The sequence below is a fragment of the Paroedura picta genome, chromosome 4 (genome assembly GCF_049243985.1).
Source record: "Paroedura picta isolate Pp20150507F chromosome 4, Ppicta_v3.0, whole genome shotgun sequence".
Taxonomy (NCBI): Eukaryota; Metazoa; Chordata; class Lepidosauria; order Squamata; family Gekkonidae; genus Paroedura; species Paroedura picta.
In genome coordinates, this window is record NC_135372.1 from 3565527 (window position 1) to 3589484 (window position 23958).

Below are 23958 nucleotides of genomic sequence, written 5' to 3' on the forward strand. Positions count from 1 at the left end.
TTTATCTTGACTAGCAGGTCCAGTCTTACCATCAGAACTAGGGTTGCCAGGATTACCAGTCAGATCTTTGGCTCCAGGGAGACCAGGTTCACCTGGACATCCAGCTTCACCGGGAGATCCTTTGGATCCAGCAGGGCCAAGAGATCCACGTTCACCAGGGGGATCCTTGAGTCCAGCAATGACACCTGACCCAGGGAAACCATAGCCTCTGGGAACATCATGTTTGTCAGCTGGTCCAGGCAATCCCATCACACCAGCCTGACCTCTTGCACCATGAGGAACAGCACGTCTAGTGCGTCCATCTGCTTGGAAAAGCAAGCAATAGGTTGCGCCTTACCTTTCCATGGGTGAGTCCAGAGTCCTGCAGCATTGCTTTGGTGTCTATAGACAAACAATAAGAAAATCTGGTGGGCCCCGGGTTGGTGCTTGTTATAAATCTCTTGTTTCAGTTTTTTTTTTAAGGTTTTGATTTCTTCTGGATTCCTCACAAGGTTTTCTTGTGTTTCTGTAACACACTTAACATAAAGCAGTCTGGCCTTTCCTTTAAAATCGTAAAATCTCTTTTGTTTCACAATTTTTAAAACAAACTTACAGTTGCTTGAATGCTGGAATCACATATTTTGTAGACAAAACCTTTTTCCATGGGTCCTGTTTCTGTAAACAGCTGCTCAAAAATAAATTGAAAATCAACAAATCCTTGGGACAACATGGTCTACCTGTTGTAAATCTTGATACCTGTTCATTAGGTATTTCCATCTGAAAGCAAACAGTTTCTTGAAACAAGATTGTGTAAGAGAGAATGAGAAAAACGCCCTCTTGGGATTTTGGTTTCCAGGCAGGTGGTTTGAAAAATATATGGATCTGACAAATTAATATTACCTTAGCTCTGAGATTCTACACCAGTCTATACATTACCTGTATTTCTTTTATACAATGATCAATATTGGAACATTATAAAATAAGATTAGAAGGCTCTTTCTATCCAAATGGTACGAGCCCTAGCTCCTATATACCTGGTAACAAGCCCAATCCTCTCTTTAAGGACATACAATTCTAACCATTTTCCTTTTCTCTCACTGGCCTTCCTTGTCTTCTTCTCAAACTTTCTTATCTACATACAATAACCCATCTCTCCTTTTCAGAGTTACCCCCTTTAGTAAAAATACATAAGCATGTAATTTACTCAATAAATCTTTTCCAATCAGCACCAAAGAACAGTCAGGTATCAGCAAGAACGAACAATTTATTTCATTCTCCCAGAAATCTACACTGTCCAGGGTTACCCTCAATACTAACATCTTGACTCCCACAAACCTCTTTCCATTTTCCCTCTGCCTGTTTTCCAGCTCTGCCTGTTTTCCAGCCTGTTTTCCCTTCAACAAATATCACTCTGTTTATCAAGACCCATCATCATTTTAACAGCATTTAGACATTTTCCCGGTACTTCAATTTTTCCTCTGCCATTTCCCCACAACTTTCCCACAACAGGGTAATGTCCAGTTTAAAATGTCAGAGGAAGATGGAGGCTTATACAAATTAAGTCCCTGTTTTGAGACTAAGCATTTATTTAAAAAGCATTGCATTAAAAGACTTCAGTCTAAAACAGTTCTCATAGGGTGAAAACTTAAAAACCTTTAGATAACAGTTTCATTTGATCCCATTTATATTGTGCTCAGCTTTCACTTAATCAAAACATATTTAAACCCATAAAGACCATAGGTTATTTTAGCCCATGCCAGAGCTAATGTGCTTCTGAAAAACGCTGATATTCCCCATTCTCTCCCCCCTCTCTTGGGCAGAACTTTCTTTCTCTCTCTCCTTTTTTTTTTTCTACCAGAGAAAGGGGGAGGGTTGGGTGACCAAAAAAGAATTCCTGTGACGTGATAAGCCCCTGGTTGTTATCTCCCGCCCAGGATTATTTTAAAACAATAAAAAAGAAACTTTCACATTACAAAATTTATCTAAAAACAAGTTGCTTTTGGTTATATCCAACCTAATTTACAGGGGCTTTACGCACCGGGATCTTTGTAGCAAATTGGTCACTGAATGAAAAATCGCCAATTAAAATAGTGGAATTCGTCGTTATGCATACCTGCCTTTGTAGTGGAATCCAGTTGCGTTTTGTAGCGTTTCCCACAGGCTTCCGGTCTCGGCAGAAATCGCTAGAAAGGAAGCGCTATTGCCGAGCTCATCCCGTCCCTGGCCGTCAAGCAGCCAATGGGCAGCCGTTAGCATGCTCCCAAACAGCCCCTTTCCCTTTAAGAAAGGTTTTTTATTAAAAAAAACAGACCCATTGTAACGAATCTGTGTTAATTCGTTGCAACGGAGAGACCCATCCAGCTGCCTGGGGTGTTTGAGCTGTCGTTTGATCGTTGCCACGCACCCTCCGAGTGAAAAAAAAAATCCCCCCCCCTTCTCACGGGCCCGATTTTCGGCTGAATGAATGTGTAAAAAATAAAGTGACTGCTTAGTAGTGTGCTTAGTGACTGAAGTGTGCTTAGTGACTGAAGGGGAGGGACTGAAGCCGGGGAAGCCTCTAAACTGAAAGAGGCTCGCTGGTGCGTTTATCCCCGCTCGCTCGGAGAAAAAAAAATGGCGATCGCTTCGCCGGAAGATCAGAGAAGAGAGCCAGGGGGAGGGACTTTGTAGAAACCGCAACAATGTTAACGCACAGGTCTTTTTCGCTAGCGTTGCAGATTGGTTGCAGGAGTGTATCGCTTTCCGGAGGTTGAATCCACTTTTGGGGATTTCCCTGAAAGCGCTACAAGGAAGCGCTTTTTGCAGATTGGTTTCAGGTGTGTGGCAGATTGTCGACGACGTTGTGCAAAACAGCAAATCAGTAGCATTTTCAATTGGCAACCATTGTGCTATTTTGAAGGCGTGCAAAAAGCCCCACAATATACAGACACCTTCACTTCTTAGTTGTCAAACATAAACAAACCAAACCTGAACAGACATAGTTCAAAGCAGATGATTCAATTTTAAAACCCCGAACATTTTACTTTCTAATAAAAAAAGACGTTTCATTGCAAAGACCATTTTTCAATCCCCCGTTCTCTCCCCCTTGTCAGATTTTAAAATGCGTCTCATAGACACAGAAACCTTGAGATTCCATTCCATTGCTGGACAAAAACAGAGAGGGGGAAAGAAAGCCTATTTTGGCTTCACTAAGCCTAATAATTTTTACTCCATTTACAAAATTAGGGTTTCTCATATCTTATGGAAGCCAACTCTTTGGAGATTTAAGAAACTCCCATAAAACCCACTGACTTATATAGTGGAAACTAACAAAGGGCAAACAAGAACTGTGAGAGGAGGGGGAGAACAATCTTGTCTCCCAGCCGCCTTTCATTTAGCACGCACATAAAATTATCTCTTTGCACCCAAAATAAAAAAACACATTTAGTTCTTACCAATGGAAATACACATATTATTTATTACATTCAATATAGAGCACACTTGTTCTCTAACCAGAGTCTCATAAAAGCCAAAAACTTTCTTAATAACATGATGATATGAATAACTTCAAGACTTATCATGTAGAGGCAGAGTTAGAATAAACATTGCTCAATTAATAACACCTTTAACACATCAATACATTATTTAATCTGGTTTCTTGTAATACTACAGGAATCACAAAGGTTGATATGTTAGCAGAAAGAAAACCTATCAATTTTTCCATATTTCAATACAAATATAATTTTTTTCTCACTTACCAATTATGGATTTTAAATCCTGTCCAGGGTATTCCCCTTTTAGCCTGCCTAGATATTTATGAACCCCAAAAAAACATAAAAGCAACAGAACATACCGATCTCTTATTCCGCCACCCCTCTTTCGGTTTTCTCTCACTTTCTCTTTTAGCCTGCTTTGCTTGGGACAAGTCCGGACTCTGTCTCATGCTTTCCCAGCCAAAACCCTTTCATTTTGTCCCTTTCACACTCCTTTACCAGTACAGTAACTCTTGTACTGTTTATATCATCAACTATACCTTTCATTTCTCCTTTTCTACATCCCTCCTTCTCATTACTTTCCCCGGCTTCAGTCCCTCCCCTTCAGTCACTAAGCACACACATTTAACACAGTCATTCAGCCGAAAATCGGAACGTGAGGGGGGGGGGAGGGGGGATTTTTTTTTTCCACTCCGAGGCAGCGTGGCCACGATCAAATGACAGCTCAAACAGAGGCTTCCCCTGCTTCAGTCCCTCCCCTTCAGTCACTAAGCACACACATTTAACACAGTCATTCAGCCGAAAATCGGGCCCGTGAGAGGGGGGGAGGGGGGATTTTTTTCTTTTCACTCGAGGCAGCGTGCCAACGATCATACGATCAAACGACAGCTCAAACACATTAGGCAGCTGGATGGGTCTCTCCGTTGCAACGAATCTACACAGATTCGTTACAATGAGTGTGTTTTTTTTTTTAAAAAAACCTTTCTTAAAGGGAAAGGGGCTGTTTGGGAGCATGCTAACGGCTGCCCATTGGCTGCTTGACGGCCAGGGGCGGGACGAGCTCGGCAATAGCGCTTCCTTTCTAGCGATTTCTGCCGAGACCGGAAGCCTGTGGGAAATGCTACAAAACGCAACTGGATACCACTACAAAGGCAGGTATGCATAACGACGAATTCCACTATTTTAAATGGCGATTTTTCATTCAGTGACCAATTTGCAACAAAGATCCCGGTGCGTAAAGCCCCCCAGAAAATCTCATTCATTCCTAAGGTTCTACTGGACTTGAATTGACCTCTTCTACAGCAGAACAACATGGCAACGCTCCTGAAATGATCGGAACAGCCAATCTGAAGATTTTCCAGGTCTGTAGCATGGATGTCCCTATGAATGAATGACCTCCAAAATTCCTATAGTAATAGTAGGCAGGAGTTCTGGCCCTGCTGGTGGACCTCCCGAAGGCCCCTGGGTTCTGGCCCCTGTGAGACCCCGAGTGTTGGACTGACTCGTCCCCTGGCCTGATCCAACAGGGCTTCTCTTTTGTTATTCCTGGCCATGGCTGGCCTGGTCTCATGAGACCTCTGAAACTCAAGCCTTGGCTAACACGTGGATGGGAGACCACAAAGAAGAATTCTGGGGTGGTGAAGCAGAGGCAGGGAAACCACCTGTGAATTTTGGGCTTTGGAAATCCTGTGGGGGAAGGGGGGCCAAAAGCTGGCTACACAAACTGCACCTTCAAAGAATTAACCTGGACATTCAAACTGAGCATGACTGGGGGAAGTTCCTCTAGCACTCTCTTCCAGAGATGGACTTTTCCCAGACATGCTCAGTTTGAATGGCTTCCCATGGATATTCTGCTAAAAACACAGCCCAGATTCCAAACCCCAAGGAAAATTTGCCACGTGGCCTTCTGGATTGTGGTTTTAGTGGGACACCCATGGGAATCAACTGGAAAGATAGCGGGAGAAGAAAAGGCCTGGGAGGGAGATTATTTTTAGGATTATTCTATTAGTATTATTACATTTATAGTCTGCCTTCCTCCTGGGACTCAAGGCAGATGACATGATCATACCCCATTAAACCCCAAGGTGACTAAAAAGACCCTCCTACCACCCCACAGTTATCAAACAAAGGGTTCGCCCAAGAGGACAGAGGACTCTGACCTTCGGCGGTCTCGGGAAGTACCTTGGCCACTTTAGAGGCATCGTTATGAAAGACGGAACAGCTGGAAATGAAAAGATCTTCTCGCTCCCATTTCACGATATTCCCCTTCTTGTTCTTGGGTCTCTTCTCTATCTCCTTAACTAATCAGAATGTATTGGGAGGGAAAAGACAGCGTTAGTTTCTTCCCGATCCGCCGGCTGTTCCCCACTTCAGGCAGCCCGCCTGGGCCCCATCTGCAAAAGCTAGATGATGTGCTTTCAATGCCCTTTTGAAGAATTGAGCTGCAAAAGCACACTGAAAGTGCATTATCCAGTGTGTGCAGAATGGGCCACTGGTCCCTACTGCCGCTTTTGCATTATATCTTGCCGTTTCCACACTGTGGGTGCCCTGAGGAGGGGGGGAGACCCTACCTTAGAAAAGTTTAGGAAGCCCTGAAAGGCTAATTTATTTACTCGGGGGGGGGGGTTAATGGGATATACATAGCAGGTATTTGGGGATTGGGGACTTTACTTGGTTGGGTTTCAGTTGTGAAGAACACCCCAGAAGGCAGAGATGGAATTCAGCGAGATCAGAACATTCCGGGAAAGAGGGCAGGTGAGAACGAGATGCAATTCCATGAGGAGGAGTGCAGAGTTCTCCCTTTGGTTCCCAAAAAGGGAGCCAAGCACTCTGGGTCGGAGAGACACTTCAGGGAAGCAGGGTATGTGAATGAGATCTTGGGGCACTTGGGGACGGGAAGCTAAAGACAAGCAGACAGGGTGATGCGGCGGTAAAGGAGGCAAAGGCAGCCTTGGGCTGTATGAAAAGAGGCATCACATCAAAATCGCAAGATGTCCTAGTCCCATCATATATCCCACATTGATTAGACTGCTCCTGGAATCCCATGTCCAGTTCTGGAGGGCCCACTCCAGAAAGGACGTGGACAAAATGGAGACGGTGAAGAGGAGATGACCAAGCCCTGTGAGGAAAGGTCTGGGGAAAAGGAGGTGGAGAGGGGACAGGATGGCTCTCTTAAAGTATCGCAAAGGTTGTCATTTGGAGGAGGGCAGGGAACAGTTCCTGGTGATGGCAGAGGATAGGACCCACAGTCATGGATTTAAACTATGAGTAAAAAGGTACAGGCTACAGATCAGGGAATCTTTCTTTACAGTCTGAGTACTTCAGCAGTGGGATGGGCTGCCTGAGGAGGTGGGAGCTCCCCCTCATTGGCCGTCTTCAAGCACGGGCTGGACAGATCCTTCTCCTGGATGCTGGAGGCTGATCCTGCACTGAGCAGGGGGTGGACTAGATGGCCCTCATGGCCCCTTCCCACTCTAGGATTCTAGGAGTCTAGTTCAGCAGTGGAAGGGGCTTCCTCAGGAGGTGGGGAGGTCTCCCTCACTGGCGGTCTTCAAGCAGCGGCTGGACAGATCCTTCTCCTGGATGCTTGAGGCTGATCCTGCACTGAGCAGGGGGTGGACTAGATGGCCTGCATGGTCCCTTCCCACTCTAGGATTCTAGGAGTCTAGTTCAGTAGTGGAAGGGGCTGCCTCAGGAGGTGGGGAGCTCCCCCTCACTGGTTGTCTTCAAGCAGTGGTTTGACAGATCCTTATCCCGGATGCTTGGGGCTGATCCAACTCTATGATACTACGCTGCAATGATTTTACAATTACAATTCCTTAGCTGCCCTGAGGAATTGGGAAAAGGAGATCTTTTAATTTATATATATATATATTTGTATATATATGAATTGGGAGGGGGATTCATCACACATAGGGAGGGTTCTGTGGGGGGGGTGCCCTCCGATCCTGCTAGAAGGGGCAAAATCCACAAGCATCTGTTGGCCAGGATGAGGCCATTTTTGTCTCACCAGGAGACAGAAAAGAGTCGGGTAGTTTTGTTGCCCATCAGTTGTCTGCTGCTGGAAACTTTAATTCAAACTACATTTCATCTGGACCCTGAGGACTTCATGGGATTTTAATAGTGCTGCGACCCCCCCCCCCCCGAGTCTGCCAGGAGAGGACGGAATCAGCATTTCAACAGTAAACAAATAAATAAAGATGAGCTTTGAGCTGGTGGTTTTCAGATTTCCCAGCATGCCCCTCACCCATTTTGCTCATGGTCAGGTGGTGGAGGTGGTACATCGCTTCGGCCGCCTGCAGGCCGATCTCCTTCACGCTGTCCATGGTCCGCATGCCCAACACTGCCACCAGCTGGCCAAGCAAGGAAAATTCCTCCGAGACCTGAAAGGGAGAGGGAGGTGGGAAGGGGCCCCCAGGAAGCCTGCTGTGCTTTCCTTCTACAGGGCCCAAGGCTGCCTCACTGGCCCAGAGAGAAGACTCGCCCCCCCCACTTCCCCCTCAAAGGGGAAACACCATGGACCCCCACTTCTTCTCCTGCAGCTGACGCATTTGGACTGGGAGCATTTGGACTGGGAGGCATCACTGTTGCAGCAGCACCTGAAACACTCAACAGCATTGCCGTCAGGTCAGGAGATTTCATGAGACACTGCTTGTTTGTTCAGAGGTCTCGCACAACCAGTGGGGGTCCATTAGTCCAGCCTCCTGTCTCACACGGGGCCGCCAGTTCCTGTGGCAGGCCCGCAACAGAGCCCAGAGGCTATGGCCTCCATAAGAACATCAGGAGAGCCCTGCTGGAGCTGCTTCGGGGGATCCAACAAGATGCCCGGCATTTCAGTAATGGGATGTACCCCTTTGGACGGGCTCTTCCACTCCCAAGGATGCTCACGTCAAAATCGAGGTGTTCGGCGGCCAACTTCAGCACATGACTGGTGCTCCTCACGGCTCTTTCCAGCTCGTGGGGCATCTCCGATTCCATCCAGCCGTTGGTGTGCTGTGAAGAAAGAACACGCTGGAGACAGAAAGCAAAACCAGAACCACCAAAGTCTCCGTTCAAGGACCACTCACAGAATGGCCAGTTTGGAAAGGACAACGTTTGAGCCCAGTGGCACCCGGAAGATGCACAGAGAGAATTCTGGGGGTCTAAAGTGGAAGGATGGCTCCTCGCCAGAGAGCAGAGATGAATTCCCCGGGCAAAAATGGGTGTTTGGCGTGGGCTCCACGGCATCGTATCCCTCGGAGGTCCCCGTCCTCCCCAGCTCTCCCCTCCCATTGAGTGGTCCTCCTTTCTCGATGGGCTGGTCCTCTCCCCACTGGAGAGCTCCTCCACTCCTGCTGAGGCTGGCTTGTTCCTCGCTCTGGGCAGGCCTTGCTCACGTCAAAATCTGAGCTCCCTCAGATTGCCTCTGAGCTCCCTCCCTCCTAGAGAAGGCTTCCTCAACCCGGGTTTCATGGAACAGCCCTGGAAGGGTTTTCTGAAGGGGTGGGATGAATTTTGTACACATAATTTAAATTTGTTAAACATTTCCTCAAGTGATATGGCCACAGATGGTCATGCCAGTCTGCTCCCCCCTCCCACAATGGCCAATAATGGGCCCGGACAGGATGGGGAGGGGTGGGCCCCCGAGTGGGCGTGTCCACAGCTCTGCTTCCCAACCATATTCTGCACGATCGCACCCCTCCTGGGGTTTGTCGAAGCCCGAAGGATGTTTCAGGGCTCTCTCAATGGTTAGAAAGTAGAGAAAGGCTGATCTAGAGTTTCTCTCCTGACCTCCAGGGAGCAGAGAACAGCTCACCCCAAGAAAACAGCCACTTTGGGAGGTGGCCTTGATGGATGTTCCTCTCCTTGGGCTCTGCCCAGGGAATCCCCAAGTAGGCCACCTAAGCAGCTCCCTAAAGGCCATGCATGCCGGCTCTATGCCATTGAATCGATGCTTTAAGCTGGGCCTGCATGGAGCAGGGGGTTGGACTAGACGCTTGTCCGGCCCCTTCCAACTCTGTGGTTCAATCTTGGATTAAGCAGGGGCTTGGACTATATGGCCTGGGTGGCCCCTTCCCACTCTATGATACTATGCTTTTATTAGGCCTTAGAGTAGTTACTAGTTCCCTTACTATCAATATTTCTTGAAGTCCATCCATGTTGGGCATCTCGGACAGGAGGCTGGTGAGCATTGAATTGCACACACTCATCGTCTACTGGTAGAAGTCCTAAAGGGAGAGAAGAAAACGCCGTTAGCATGAGCCAAGGCACGGAGAAGATCAGTCTGCCAGACGTGGCCAGGGCTGGTGAAAGCAGGGCTTCTATTCCAGTGGAATATCCAGACACATTTGCAAGCAGGACAAGCCCAAGGGTGAGCCTCCGGGACACAGCTCTCACATGCCAAATGGCCGTCATTCCTGAGGAGTGTGGGGAGAACAGGGACCTCAGTGGGGCCCAAGGCCACCCAGTCCCCCCTCCAAAGCTGCCCTTTCCTCCGGGGGACTGATCTCTGCAGTCTGGAGATGAGCTGCAATTCTGGGGGATCCCCAGGCCCCACTTGGAGGCCTCACTTCAAGAGGCCTCACTTCAAGAAGGACGTAGATAAAATTGAAAGGGTACAGAGGAGAGCGACGAAGATGATCTGGGGCCAAGGGACCAAGCCCTATGAAGATAGGTTGAGGGACTTGGGAATGTTCAGCCTGGAGAAAAGGAGGTTGAGAGGGGACATGATAGCCCTCTTTAAGCATTTGAAAGGTTGTCACTTGGAGGAGGGCAGGATGCTGTTTCTGTTGGCTGCAGAGGAGAGGACACGCAGTAATGGGTTTAAACTTCAAGTACAACGATATAGGCTAGATATCAGGAAAAAAATTTTCACAGTCAGAGTAATTCAGCAGTGGAATAGGCTGCCTAAGGAGGTGGTGAGCTCCCCTTCACTGGCAGTCTTCAAGCAAAGGTTGGATACACACTTTTCTTGGATGCTTTAGGATGCTTAGGGCTGATCCTGTGTTGAGCAGGGGGTTGGACTAGATGGCCTGTATGGCCCCTTCCAACTCTATGATTCTATGATTCTGTTTTTACGAGTCAGCAGCTAAAACAGTAGAAAGAAGATGCAGCAGGACAGGAGAAAGTTTAGGGACAAAATCCTGGATAATGTGGCGACCCTCTGCTGATGGTTGCCAACTCCAGAGGGGGAAAGTCCTGGGGATCCCCTTCCAAAACCTCACCCCCCCCAGGCTCCACCTCCAAACCTATACAAAATTCCCAATCCATAAATTGGCAACGCTAGACTTGACTGTGACTCTCTTCTGCAATACTGAGGCTGTTTTGCCAGCAACAAAGTCTCAGATCCAAATGTTCGACTGCAGGCCAACACGGCCCCCCTTTCAAGCAGGGGTCCTCGCCCTTCCTAAGCCCGTGGGCACCTCTGGAATCCTTACACAAGAGTATGGGCTCAGCCACAGCATGGCTGCCTCAGGGGGCGGAGCCAAGCACAAAAAAGCAGGGAATGAGGTTAGGCATCTCTAAGAAGAAGCCAACCAGCATCTTGGGCTGAGGTGGAGGTTGCTGCTGAAGCGACTTTTTAAGAAGTTTGCAAAACCGACCAAATTCCCAGGGGCCAATCAGAAGCCCAGTTGGGCTACAGAACCATGAGCCCTTGGTGGGCGCCCAGTAGACTGCTCCCAGGGTGCCTGCAAAAACCACACTGGGGGTCCGTGCCCTGAAACCACAGGCATGGGTCAGGCCTTTGTGTCCAATTGCAAGGAGATGAGTCCCATCCCACCTGCCCTGTCTCTGAATCTGAACTCAGTTCCTGGTCAAGAGACCCTGTTTTTCAGTTTTGACCCCCTGGACAGGGAGGGGGAGGCACCTGAGTTTGCGTTGGGTGTGTAGGGCTGCCTGCTTTCAGCTTGGTCATTTTGAGAGCTGGTAAAGAATACACCTTCTTGATGGTCTTGCTCACCAAGTTGGATCTGACCTCACAGTCCAGCACAGGCTTCAAGAGACTGCAAATAAAACAGACAGTGGTGGAGCTGGTGGTGGAGAAATATTAGGACACCACCACCCCGCCAAGGATGCACACATCTTCCCCCTACAGTCGATTCAACAGAATCAGCTCTGAATGTTTTATTATCAAACAGCAGAACAGATGCCAAATCTGAGGGGTCCCAGTTAAAGAGAAGAAGAAGAAGAAGAAGAAGAAGAAGAAGAAGAACTAATTTTAAATATCCCACTCTTCACCACCCCAAGGAGTTCCGAAGTGGGACCGTTCCCTTCCTCTCCCACTACAGACACCCTGGGAGGTTGGTGAGGCTGAGAGTCCTCTGACAGGACTGCTCTGCAGAAACAGCCCTAAGAGAACTGTGTTGGAATGGCAATCAGCAAGTAATTTGGTGAAGTCAGCCCTGTGGGGCTGTTGTTCAGCAGTGTAAGCAGCTCACTAGTGATACCTAATGATCACTGTGAGGTTGCAGGGAATTCTGAGCCATGTGCTCTGTTTAATCTGAGCTACCCCACCCACTTCCTCCTTTTTGAGGAAGAGAAGGTCAGTGTGCTTTGCAGAAGCAAGCAAGGAGCATCCATGAAGGATCTGCTGTTGTGAGGCAGCCATAGAGGCAACTACTTTTTGCAACTACTCAGAAGAAGAAGAAGAAGAAGAAGAAGAAGAAGAAGGGAATGTTTGAATCCCCAAAACCACCACTGAGAGGGGATTGGTGGCTTACAATGATTGACAACCTGAGGAGCAGGAATAAACCTGCAGGTTGTCCACACTTTCGGCTTCTCTGCCACCTTGTTGGGAAGGGAAAAGCCATGATGAGATGGCAGAATAATGCGGGAGGGGTCTCCCATCAGCAAGCGGTCAAGTGTGCGGTTTACAATTGCACTTTTACAAGCAGGAGATGGCACAAATTGTCCAGCTCCATGCAGAAATGGAGGGTCTTGCTTCTGCCCGCCAGCCTCGGAGGGCACCTGATAATTCTCACTCGGGTGGACAAGGGCTGCCATTACAGGAAGTGTCTGGCTTGAAGTGAGCACCTGGGGACCCTACCTGAAGCTCTTCTGCCCTCAAACGACGTCCTTTTCTTAGCCTCCTTTGGGTTGTCCCTCCCACCTTCTCTTCACAATGGATGCCTGGCATTTCTCCGACTGCAAGGCACAAGGAGCCTAGCCAGGAGAGCTAAGGAGAAGCAAACCTTGTGTACGTACGTAATGGAGCAAATGGTGGTTATAGCAAGGTGGAGGATCGGGAAGCACACTGACTCCTGTGGCTCTTCTTCGATCATTTCCTGCAGTGGAAAAACACACAGACAGAGGGTCACTTCCAAGTAATGCTTTTACACAGGGGCGGCCAAACTGTGGCTCTCCAGATGTCCATGGACTACAATTATTGAAAGGTTCCATAAGATGATGCAAGACAAAGCTCCAGTCCCTTCACTCCCCAAATCCTGCCCTCTGCAGGCCCCATTCCCATTTCTCCAGGAATCTCTCCACACAGAGTTGGCAGCCTTTGCCAGACGACGGCTGCCCATTTCCACAGGTAGTGCACTTGAGTCGCTCTGATGCAGAGAAGTCTTTAAGGGTCCGGGCCAGTCGAACGGAGGTCCCAGAAGCCTCCACTTGCAGCCTTGGGACACCAAGACTGCACCCCAAACACATCCGAAGTTTGAGACTCACTCCCCCAGAAGCCCCCTACCTGCTTTTCCCCTCTGCTTTGACTTACAATTATGTGTTCGACCAGTTCTCTTTTTGGGGGGCAAAGGACATCTTCCCTCCGGCTCCCCTGGAGGGCTCTGCTGACCATACCCACCGATTTTATGAAAGTTTTTTCAGCAATTCATTCTGGATGGAGGAGAAAGAAGCAGGGTGCAGAGAGGTTAGACCCTCTTCCAGGAGTGGGTGCTGGGGGGAGGCACCAGGCTGGAGGGGGAAGGAAAGCCCAGCCTCCTTCACTCAGGCAATCCCAGAAGCTGGCTGGTACGTTCCCCTCTTTTTTACGATTGAGAAACCCCTGAAGCATTCTTTAGGCTTCAAGAAACTCCCACATTTTGGGGGGGGGGGGTGGCATGACCATTTCTGGTCATATCACCTGATAAAAGTTTAACAACTGAAAAAATAGATATACAAAATGAACCCCCGGCAATTTGGGAAACCTTTCCAGGACCACCAAGAAAGTCTTCACCAGGGGAATGACCCAGAGTTTATATGGAGATCAATCTCAGCTAGAATGGCCAGACCCTCCAGTGGACGGAGGGGTCCCTTGCCACCAGACCCCACTGGCCAACACCAATAATTCCTGCCTCCATCATAGGGAAGCTCAGCCCACATTGCAATGACGCTCCTCCCCCCCTCCCAGGAGGGGGACCTTACCCAGAAAAAGACTGGGGTCTGGTCAATATTGCAGGAGTGCATCTAATGTCACTACCCAAAGAGACCTCATCCCGTTGGGGATGGCACATCCAGTGTGACCCAGAAGTGATGCCATGAGGTCAGTGGTGGTGAGGTGACACTCTGGCTTTCGGATGAAAGCTTTAGGGTAGAAGTCAAATGGACCACACAGTCTTTGCCCAAATACCAGAGCGTTGCCCGGCCATCGCTGCATGACTCTTCCGGGTCACCTTGGAAGGGATGGAGGAGCGTCATTGCAATGTGGGCTGAGCTTCCCTGTGATGGAGGCAGGAATATCAGCCGGATGTTGGGAGGAGCTTCTGAGCAACGGAGGCTGCTCATGGGGAATTTGCTTCTCCAGACGTGTGGGCTCTCCCTCCTGGGAGGGAATCGGAAGCAGATTACCGGATTATTGCTCGGGGATCCTGTAAATCAGTGGTCCCCAACCTTTTTGAGGCTGGGGACCGGCAGGGCAACTGCCCACCGCGGCCGTGGCCGTGCATTGCGTATGTCCGGCCGGGCCGCGCATGTGCGCATTGTGCCATGTGGGCCGAAATTGCGCATGCGTGGCACCTTTGCGCATGTGTGCATGCGCAAAAGTGGCACGCACACACAATTTCAGCCCACATGGCGCATGCGCGGCCCGGCCGCACATGCGCAATGCATGGGCGTGGCCCTGATTCCCTCTCCCCCCCTCCCGCAGTAAGAAGCTTCCCGGGCCGCAAGCTTGCGGCCTGGGAAGTTTTTTACTGTGGGGGGCGGGGAGAGGGAGCCGGGGCCCGGTGCCATGGCCTTCGCGGCCTGGCACCAGGCCGCAGCCCGCAGGTTGGGGACAACTGCTGTAGGTCATCCTGCATAGTGCAGAGGGGTGGACTGGGTGGTCATTAGGCCCCCTTCCATGTATGCCTAATCCTGCGTTGAGCAGGGGGTTGGACTAGATGGCCTGTATGGCCCCTTCCAACTCTATGATTCTATGATTCTATGAGAGGAAAGGGAAGGCGATTGTAAGCCGCTTTGAGACTCCTTCGGGTAGAGAAAAGCGGCATAGAAGAACCAACTCTTCTATCCACAAATTAAGCTTAAAGATGTAGAAAAGCAGAAGATGGGGACCATATTTTTTGATACAATGCTGCCCATTGAGAAATATCTTCAGCCTAGGGTTCTTTTGGGGCTCCAGCTGAATTCAGAATAGATTCAGCTGGGGTAAGGCTTTTGTTTTGCTGATGTTCCCTCCATGAAGAAGAGTTGGTTCTTGTATGCTGCTTTTCTCCCCGCAAAGGAGTGTCAGAGCAGCTTCCAATCTCTTTCCCCTCTTCTCCCCAAAATAGGGACCCTATGAGGGAGGTGGGGCTGAAAGAGCTCTGGGAGAGACTGATCTGTGTTTCACAGTTTTCATTTTGGGGGGTTTAATGCCTAAGGCTCGAACTTGGTAGCACTTAGGGAGGCCGAGCAGTGGGGGATCAACTCCAGCAAGCAAGATAAAACAACTGATAAAGAAATGGTTCTGCAACTGTACCTCCGATGTCTTCTCCAGAGTAAGAGATCTCCTAGCTCGCATCTGATTTCCATAGTCTCTGAGCACCATCAGGACTTCTCTCAGGTGGCAAATGCGGCGATCCCAACCACTTGAGAAACACCCTGGAGAAAGGGATGGGTGTGAGCGGCAGGGCTCCCGTCCCAGGCCTCCCTGGTCTGGCTGTTGCATGGCATTGGCCCGACCCCTGGGAAACCCCTGGAGAACGCAGGCTGGTGGGGGCCCAAGCAGGGTAGAATCGCACACCGTCCGCCCACCATTTACTCCAGGGGGACAGCGCTCTGTCAGCGGGAGATAAGGGGCAGTTCCAGGGCAACTCCTGGCCTCACCTGCAGGTTGGCAACCCTGCTCCCCACAGCCTTTCTTCTCTTGGCCCCTCCGGCAGGGTCAGTTCAAGGCCTTTCAAAGTCCATCCCTACCTGAGCCCACACTAGCATTGCCAACCTCCAGGTACCGGCTGGAGATCTTCTAGGATTACTGCTGTTCTCCAGGTATCAGAGCTCAGATCATGTGGTGAAAAGGGCCACTTGGGAAGGTGGGCTCTGTGACGCCCCTTCCTACCCCAATCCGCAGCCTCCCCAGGTCTCCAGGAATTTCCTGACCCAGAGGGGGCCTGCATGCCGTTCAAGCCCCTGCGGCAAAGCCACAGGGGGGCATGGCTGTACGGATGCCAGCCTCCAGGTGGGACCTGGGGATCCCCTGGAATTGCAGTTCATCTCTAGGCAACAGACACCAGATCCCCTGGAGAAGACGGCTGCCTCGGAGGGTGGACTTCACCAAAGCTCCTCCCCAAACCTCGCCCCATGTAGGCTCCTCCCCCAATGTCTCCAAGTTTTCCCCAACCCAGAGCTGCCTGTGGGACAGGGTTCTAGACTGCATGGACCTCACCATTTGCTTTGTTTCCTCTTCAGTGCTATATCCGAGGAGCCTTTGCAGATATTCTGTGACAATATCTATTTGTCTTGTGTCCCATAATTTGCTTTCCATATAGCGATATAGAGGGATCTGGTAAGGGTCAGAAAAGGTCTCCGTTAGTCAAACAGAGGTATCATCCGCAGAACTGGGAGGTGATGACGAGGCAGACGTCTTGAAACCGCCTTCGTAAATCCATGTATGAGTGACTCTTCGCTCTGCTGGGCCTCAAGGGAGTCAGAGGGCTCTGCAGCCTCCCTGACGTGGACCTCAGGAGGACCTTCCTGTCTCTAGGCGGTGGCTGGAGAGCTCCCAGAATTACGGCTGATCTCCAGAGATTGGTTCTCCTGGAGAAAATGGCTGCTCTAGAGGGCGGGCTCTGCAGAATGCCACTCCCCTGAGGTCCCTCCCTTCACCCTGCCCCCCCCCCCAGGATCTGCCCCCAAACCTCAGGGATTCTCCAACCTGGAGCGGGCAGCCTTAGGCCTTGCCCTTGACACAAACCTCCGCCTTCTTCTGCAGGTAGCCACCTGCAGAATGGTCTCCAAAACTTCTCTCACATCGAGCATTTCCACCGCCTCTCGGACGCTGGTGCCCCGTGGCAGGATCTTGCTGCCCCAGATATATCAAAAATTTTCATCAGCAAGCTCTAGAGAAGGGCCGGGGGGTGGATGGGGGAGAGAAAATATTCACAGGTGGGTGAGGGGATGGGTCAGATCCATGCTGAGCCGCACCATATTCCTCAGATGTCAAGGGCCTTACCTGACAGGACATCCCTTAGGTCAGGGAAGGAGGAAGCCACCACGCCTCTCACAACGGAGTTGCGGGGTCTAACTTGGCTTGGGAAACCCATTTATTTTTTGTTTGACTTGTTGAGAACTGGAATCAGAGCTCAGAGGAGGCTGGACCATCTCTCTTTCTCATGCCAGAGATTTCACTGGACTCCGCTAAGTCCTGCAGTCACCAGGCAGGGCCAGCAGCCAGCCCACGGCGATGACTGATTCACACACCGTCTTTTCAGGGGCTTCTCTCTGATGCTTCAAGAGCATCTCCAAAAGCAAAGTATGTGAATGGAAGGGGAGGGGATGGGGCTCAGTGGCAGAGCATCTATTTGGCAGGCAGAAGGTTCCAAGTTCATTCCCCGACATCTCCAGTTAAAGGCCAGGTGTCGGACGAGGGGAAAGGCCACCACGTCAGTCCCTGGAGATCAGCTGCCCATGGAGGAGACAACAGAGACTTCGAGGGTCCAAGGGTCTAATTCAATAGAAGAAGAAGAAGAAGAAGAAGAAGAAGAAGAAGAAGAAGAAGAAGAAGAAGAAGAAGAAGAAGAAGAAGAAAAGGTGGGTTTTGTATCCCACTTTTCTCCACACAAAGGAGTCTCAAAGCGGCTTCCAATCTCCTTCCCTTCCTCTCCCCAGAACAGATACCCTGTGAGGGAGGGGAGGCTGAGAGAGCGCTTTGAGAGCTGAGACTTGCCTCAGGTCACCCAGCTGCCTGCATGTGGAGGAGAAGCGGGGGATCAAACCCGCCTCTCCAGATGACAGGCCGCTGCCCTTGACCACACCATCACGCTGGCTCTTGGCAGCCTCTGCCCAAGTACGCAACGGCCCTGAGACAACCCCAGACCAGCTGGCGACTCCTGGGCCCAGCCGGTACCTGGCAGTGCTGCAGAGATTCCCAGAGCTTGCGAGGCTCTCCACCTCCCTGCGGTGGTGGTGATGTTCCTGATGGCCTTCACAGGCAGCTTTGGCAATGGGGTTGCCTCCTTGGTCGTATCTGCCTGGCTTGTCACAGCGGTGGTTTTGAGCAGTCGGCGCTGCGTCAAGAAGGGGCTGAGAGGAGGCGTCAGTGTCGGCTTCTGGTCCTTGGAGGACGCTGCCGGCTTGGTCAGAAGGGGGAGGTGCTCGGCATTCCTCCGGCCAGCTGGCTCTTGAGAACTGGCTTGGTGGTTTTTGGTTTTCTCACCCAAGGTGTTTGCATCGTTCTCAAGGCTCCTCCTTTTGAGCAGTTTGACCTTTTTAGATACGGAACTCATCCTGCAATGGAGACATTTAGGGACATTTTCCAAACTAACCAAACACAGTCAAGGAGACCCGGGAGTTTACTCCATCCTTGTTTCCCTCTCTTGATTGGCCCTGCTGCTTTAGGATTTTGCCTCCGTTCGGCATGTTTGCTCCCCCTAGAGGCTGATTCAATATTATATCAGTTTATGCCTGGCATACTGTGAGTCCCCCTGAGCTGTAGGAAGGGGCAGCACATAAAAAGAATTATTATGAGCGATGTGGAACATCTAATGGAAATGGAAGTTTAGGGACATAGTCCTGCCCCCGGGGACCGCGGCAGTAGAAGGACCGCAGCAGTTGCACTCCTTGCTCTGGGATCGTGGCTACCGCTGCCAGTCCTCTAAGGCCGCTCACACCCTGTGGAGATTGGCCGTCAATCAAACGAGCAGCCAATGGGCGGCTCTTATCATGCTCCCAAAAAGCCCCTTTCCCTTTAAGGCAGGTTAAAAAAAAAAACATGTTGCAATGAATCTGCGTTGATTCGTTGCAACAGAGAGACCAATCTAGCTAGCAGGTGGTGTTTGAGCTGCCGTTTCATCGTTGCCACGCTCCCCCCGAGTGAAAAAAAAGTAAAAAATAAAGGGAAAATAAACCAGCAAACGGGGCTGTGTGGTGCTTGGTGACTTAAAACAGCTCTGGGGAGGGACTGCAGCCGGGGAAGCTCGCTGGGTAAATGTGCGTTGATCTCCACTCGCTCCGAGAAAAAAAAATGGCCATCACTTCGCCGGAAGATCAGAGGAGAGAGCCAGAGGGAGGAACTTTGCAGAAACCGCAACAATGGAAACACACAGAACTTTCCCGCTAGTGTTGCAGATTGGTTGCAAGAGTATAGCGCTTTCCGGAGGGTGAATCCACTTTTTGGGATTTCCCTGAAAGCGCTACAATGAAGCGCTTTTTGCAGATCGGTTTCAGGAGTGTGGCAGATTGTCAACGACGTTGTGCATAACCGCATTTTTGTAGCGATTTCAATTTGCCACATTCCTGCTACAAAGAATCTGTGCAGAATGGCTTTAACTGTTCATGTCCAGGTATGAGAGGGACCCACAAGGAAGGGGAAATCTTGTTTCCTCCCCTGCTGTTCCCATTCCCTCTCCTCCTGCCCTCTCCTTTCCACCATTTCCAACCTCCTTCTTGTTCCCCCCAGGGTTGTCAGCTCTGGGGGCAGGATTTGGGAGGGGAGGGACTTCACTGGGCTTCCAAGGCCACACAGTCCCCCTTCCAGGTGCCTGTTTTCTCCTGGAAGACTGGTTCCTATTGTCTGGAGATGAGCTGGAATCCTGGGGGATCCGCAGGCCCCACCCGGAGGTTGGCATCCCTAGTTCCTCCCTCCCCCACTCAGCATGCCTTCCTTCCCCCAGGCTGATTACTCCCCCCCCTGTCTTCCTTGTTTCCCTCCCCACTTGCTGGCTTGGTTCACTCACTCCCAGCCCTTAAGGCATCTCTCTCAAGTCTAGGGTTCCCAACTCCAGCTTTTGAGACTCCTGGAGATTTGGGGGCGGAGCATGGGAAGGACAGGGTGTGGGGGAGGGGTATGGTGCCCTAGAGTTGACCTTCCTGGAAATCCAAATATGTAGTGTGAATGATGCAGAGGTATCTTCCAGGGGCATCGGAGGAGATGGGTAGTAAGCATAGGTAGATTAAGAACTTCTTAATATTTTCCATATAATCTCCTCCTGTCCTGATTGGCTCTTTAGAGACTTCCTGCTCCTTTGGGCGTATGTCCTCCCTGCTTGCCTCCTGAATAAACTGAATGAACACAGGACGAAACAGTTAGAGCGTTACGACTCTCTCTGTCTCTCCCTTTCCACACCAGGTTTTTTCTCTTCTCAATAAAAGGGTTTTATTCTTTCAATCCGCATGGCAGCTCACCTCTCTTTGCATATTTAGACTCTGCCAACACCAACACAGCCATTTCCTGCAAGGGAACTGGTCCCTGTAGTCTGAAGCTCAACTCACCCCCTGCAGTGCTTGCCACTAGTTGACGTTGGGTGCCATTGCGAGATCCCTCTGGACTGGCCACCCTAAAGGTCACCCAGACTTTCCTTCCCCCCAGGACACCCGTGCATGTGCAAAGGGCAGACTTAGCATTTGGGGTTTTGTTTGAGTGCCCCTAATTAATTTTTTTTTAATCCTACAAGCTAGGCTCCAGCAATATGTGGACCGAGAACTTCCAGAAGTACAGGCAGGATTTCGAAGAGGCAGAGGAACTAGAGATCAGATTGCCAACATACGCTGGGTCATGGAGAAAGCTAGGGAGTTCCAGAAGAGCATCTACTTCTGCTTCATTGACTATGCTAAAGCCTTTGATTGTATGGAGTACAACAAATTGTGGCAAGTTCTTAACGAGATGGGAATACCAGAGCATCTTATTTGTCTCTTGAGAAACCTATATGCAGGTCAAGAAGCAACACTGAGAACCGAGCATGGAATCCCTGACTGGTTCAAAAATGAGAAAGTTCGGCAAGGCTGTATACTATCACCTTGCCTATTTAACATGTATGCAGAGCACATCATGAGAAAGGCGGGGTTAGATGAGTCACAAATTGGGATCAAGATTGCAGAGAGAAATATCAACAGATATGCAGATAAAATCATAGAATCATAGAGTTGGAAGGGGCCATACAGGACATCTAGTCCAACCCCCTGCTCAACGGAGGATCAGCCCTAAGCATCCTAAAGCAGTGGTCCCCAACCTTTTTATCACCGGGGACCACTCAACGCCAGGGACCACTCACCGGGGACCACTCAACGCCTTTTACTGAGGCCCGGTGGGGGGAGTAGTTTACTCCTCTACTCTCAATCACTGCCCTAACGCTCTCTGATCACTATGGTAATGTTTAAACATCCCTTCAAAATAAGACACAGACACACCACAACAATGAACATAAGGAACATTTTATTTTCATGGTAATTTTAACTCATAACAGTTAAACTGACAGTTTAACTCGGGGGGGGGGAGAAGGCGTCCTTCGGGGCCCACCTCCAATTAGTCGAAGGACTACATGTGATCCGCGGCCCACAGGTTGGGGATCGGTATCCTAAAGTATCCAAGAAAAGTGTGTATCCAACCTTTGCTTGAAGACTACCAGTGAGGGGGAGCTCACCACCTCCTTAGGCAGCCTATTCCACTGCTGAATTACTCTGACTGTGAAAAAATTTTCCTGATATCTAGCCTATATCGTTGTGCTTGAAGTTTAAACCCATTACTGCATGTTGTCTCCTCTGCAGCCAACAGAAACAGCATCCTGCCCTCCTCCAAGTGACAACCTTTCAAATGCTTAAAGAGGGCTATCATGTCCCCTCTCAACCTCCTTTTCTCCAGGATGAACATTCCCAAGTCCCTCAACCTATCTTCATAGGGCTTGGTCCCTTGGCCTCAGATCATTCTCATCACTCTCCTCTGTACCCTTTCAATTTTATCTACGTCCTTGAAGTGAGGCCTCCAGAACTGCACACAGTACTCCAGGTGTGGTCTGACCAGTGCTGTATACAATGGGACTAAAATGGGACATTTTTCCATTGTGTTCAGATCTTGTTGAACTCTGTCTCTATCTTCCTGAGTATTTGCCAGTCCTCCCAATTTGGTGTCATCTGCAAACTTGATGAGTAGTGCTTCCACCCCCTCATCTAGATCATTAATAAATATGTTAAAAAGTACCGGGCCAAACACCGAGCCCTGAGGTACCCCGCTACTCACCTCCCTCCAGTCTGATGAAACACCATTGACAACAGCTCTTTGAGTGCAGTTCTCTAACCAATTTCCTATCCACCTATCTGAAAATCCAGATTGCAGTCCTTCAATTTATCCATCAGAACATCATGGAGAACCTTGTCAAAAGCTTTACTAAAATCCAAGTAAACGACATCAACCGAATTTCCACAATCCAGCAAACCTGTCACTTGGTCAGAAAGGTAAACCAGGTTCGTCTGACAGGACCTGTTGGAGACAAATCCATGCTGACTTCCTTGGATCACCAAATTGTCCTCCAGATGTTTGCAGATCGCTCCCTTTAATATCTGCTCCATTATCTTACCCACAACAGGGGTCAGACTCACTGGTCTATAGTTTCCGGGTCATCCTTCCTCCCTTTTTTGAAGATCAGAATAACGTTTGCTGTCTTCCAGTCCTCCGGGACATCTCCAGTCCTTAAAGAGGTCCCGAAGATGATGGACAAGGGTTCTGCAAGTTCTCCGGAAAGTTCTATGAGCACTCTCGGGTGCATTTCATCCGGACCAGGGGATTTGAACTCATCCAGTGCAGCTAAATGCCTCTCAACAACCTCTTTGTCCATGTCAACCTGCCATCTCTAGATGTGCCTAAACCCTTTGACCTGTGGGAAAAAAAGAGATGTAAAATAGGCACTGAGGCTTTCTGCTTTCTCTGCATCCTCCGTTAGAGTTTGTCCATCCGCACCCAACAGTGGGCCTATTGCCTCCTTTACTTTACGTATGCTCCTCACATAACTTAAAAATCTTTTCTTGTTACAGTGGCCAATCTTAGCTCACCCTCTTGGCCAATCTTAGCTCACTCTCAGCTTTGGCCTTTCTGATGATTGATCTACAGTGCCTAGTAACCTGTAGGTACTCTTCTTTAGAGCTCTGTCCTTCCCTCCATTTCCTGAACATCTCCCTTTTCTTTCTTAGTTCCTCTTGAAGTTCTCTGTTCATCCAAATAGGCTTCTTAGAGCTCCTGCAGTGTTTTGGTCTTTCTGGGATAGTCATTGATTGAGCATGCAATAGCTCTTTTGAGTAGCGCCCACCCTTCACATGCTCCCTTCCCTTCCAGCATTCTCGTCCAAATAGATGGGGAAGAAATGGAGATAGTGACAGATTTTATTTTCCTAGGCTCCAAGATCACTGCAGATGGGGACTGCAGCAAAGAAATTAAAAGACGCTTGCTACTGGGGAGGAAAGCTATGGCAAATCTAGATAGCATCCTAAAAAGTAGAGACATCACCCTGCCAACAAAAGTGTTTCTAGTCAAGGCTATGGTATTCCCAGTTGCAATGTATGACTGTGAAAGTTGGACCATAAGGAAGGCTGAGTGTCAAAGAATTGAGGGTTTTGAACTCTGGTGCTGGAGAAGACTCTTCTTGAGGGTCCCTTGGACTGCAAGGTGAACAAACCGGTCAGTCCTAGAGGAGATCAGCCCTGACTGCTCCTTAGAAGGCCAGATCCTGAAGATGAAACCCAAATACTTTGGCCACCTCATGAGAAGGAAGGACACCCTGGAGAAGAGCCTAATGCTGGGAGCGATTGAGGGCAAACGAAGAAGGGGACAACAGAGAATGGGGATGGCTGGATGGAGTCACTGAAGCAGTTGGTGCAAACTGAAATGGACTCCGGGGAATGGTAGAGGACAGGAAGGCCTGGAGGATCATTGTCCATGGGGTCGCGATGGGTCGGACACGACTTTGCACCTAACAACAACAAATATACACGATTTAGGAGTATTTTATTATAAAATAGAATACTTAATGATTTCAGGATTATATCCTTTTCAGATATTGAAGCAGAGTATAGCTTTATGTATAATTTCTTTCAATGTTAAATTTTGAGCATTTATGTCAAAGAACAACCACTGAGGAAAATCCCCTTTGATATCTGAAACCCGTTCTGGTTGGATGCTGCAACA

At 49.5% G+C, this 23958-nt stretch overlaps 1 protein-coding gene across 1 annotated transcript; it reads right to left on the reverse strand.

Moving 5' to 3' along the window:
- Positions 1-248: 248 nt before the first annotated feature.
- LOC143834704 (maestro heat-like repeat family member 5) lies at positions 249-9640 on the reverse strand. The gene is made up of 5 exons (XM_077331382.1): positions 9563-9640; positions 8340-8444; positions 7699-7834; positions 5634-5752; positions 249-302 (listed from the first exon to the last, which is right to left on the reverse strand). Exons 1-5 carry the CDS (start codon positions 9638-9640, stop codon positions 249-251), a joined length of 492 nt encoding a protein of 163 aa, XP_077187497.1.
- Between the last annotated feature and the right edge of the window lie 14318 nt (positions 9641-23958).

Coding starts and splice junctions, on each gene's coding strand:
- LOC143834704 (XM_077331382.1), bottom strand. CDS start 9,640: ATGAGTGTGTGCAATTCAATGCTCACCAGCCTCCTGTCCGAGATGCCC. Junction 8,445..9,562: donor GACTTCAAGAAATATTGATA/GTAAGGGAACTA, acceptor CTTTCTTCACAG/CACACCAACGGCTGGATGGA. Junction 5,753..7,698: donor CCTGACCATGAGCAAAATGG/GTGAGGGGCATG, acceptor CATTCTGATTAG/TTAAGGAGATAGAGAAGAGA.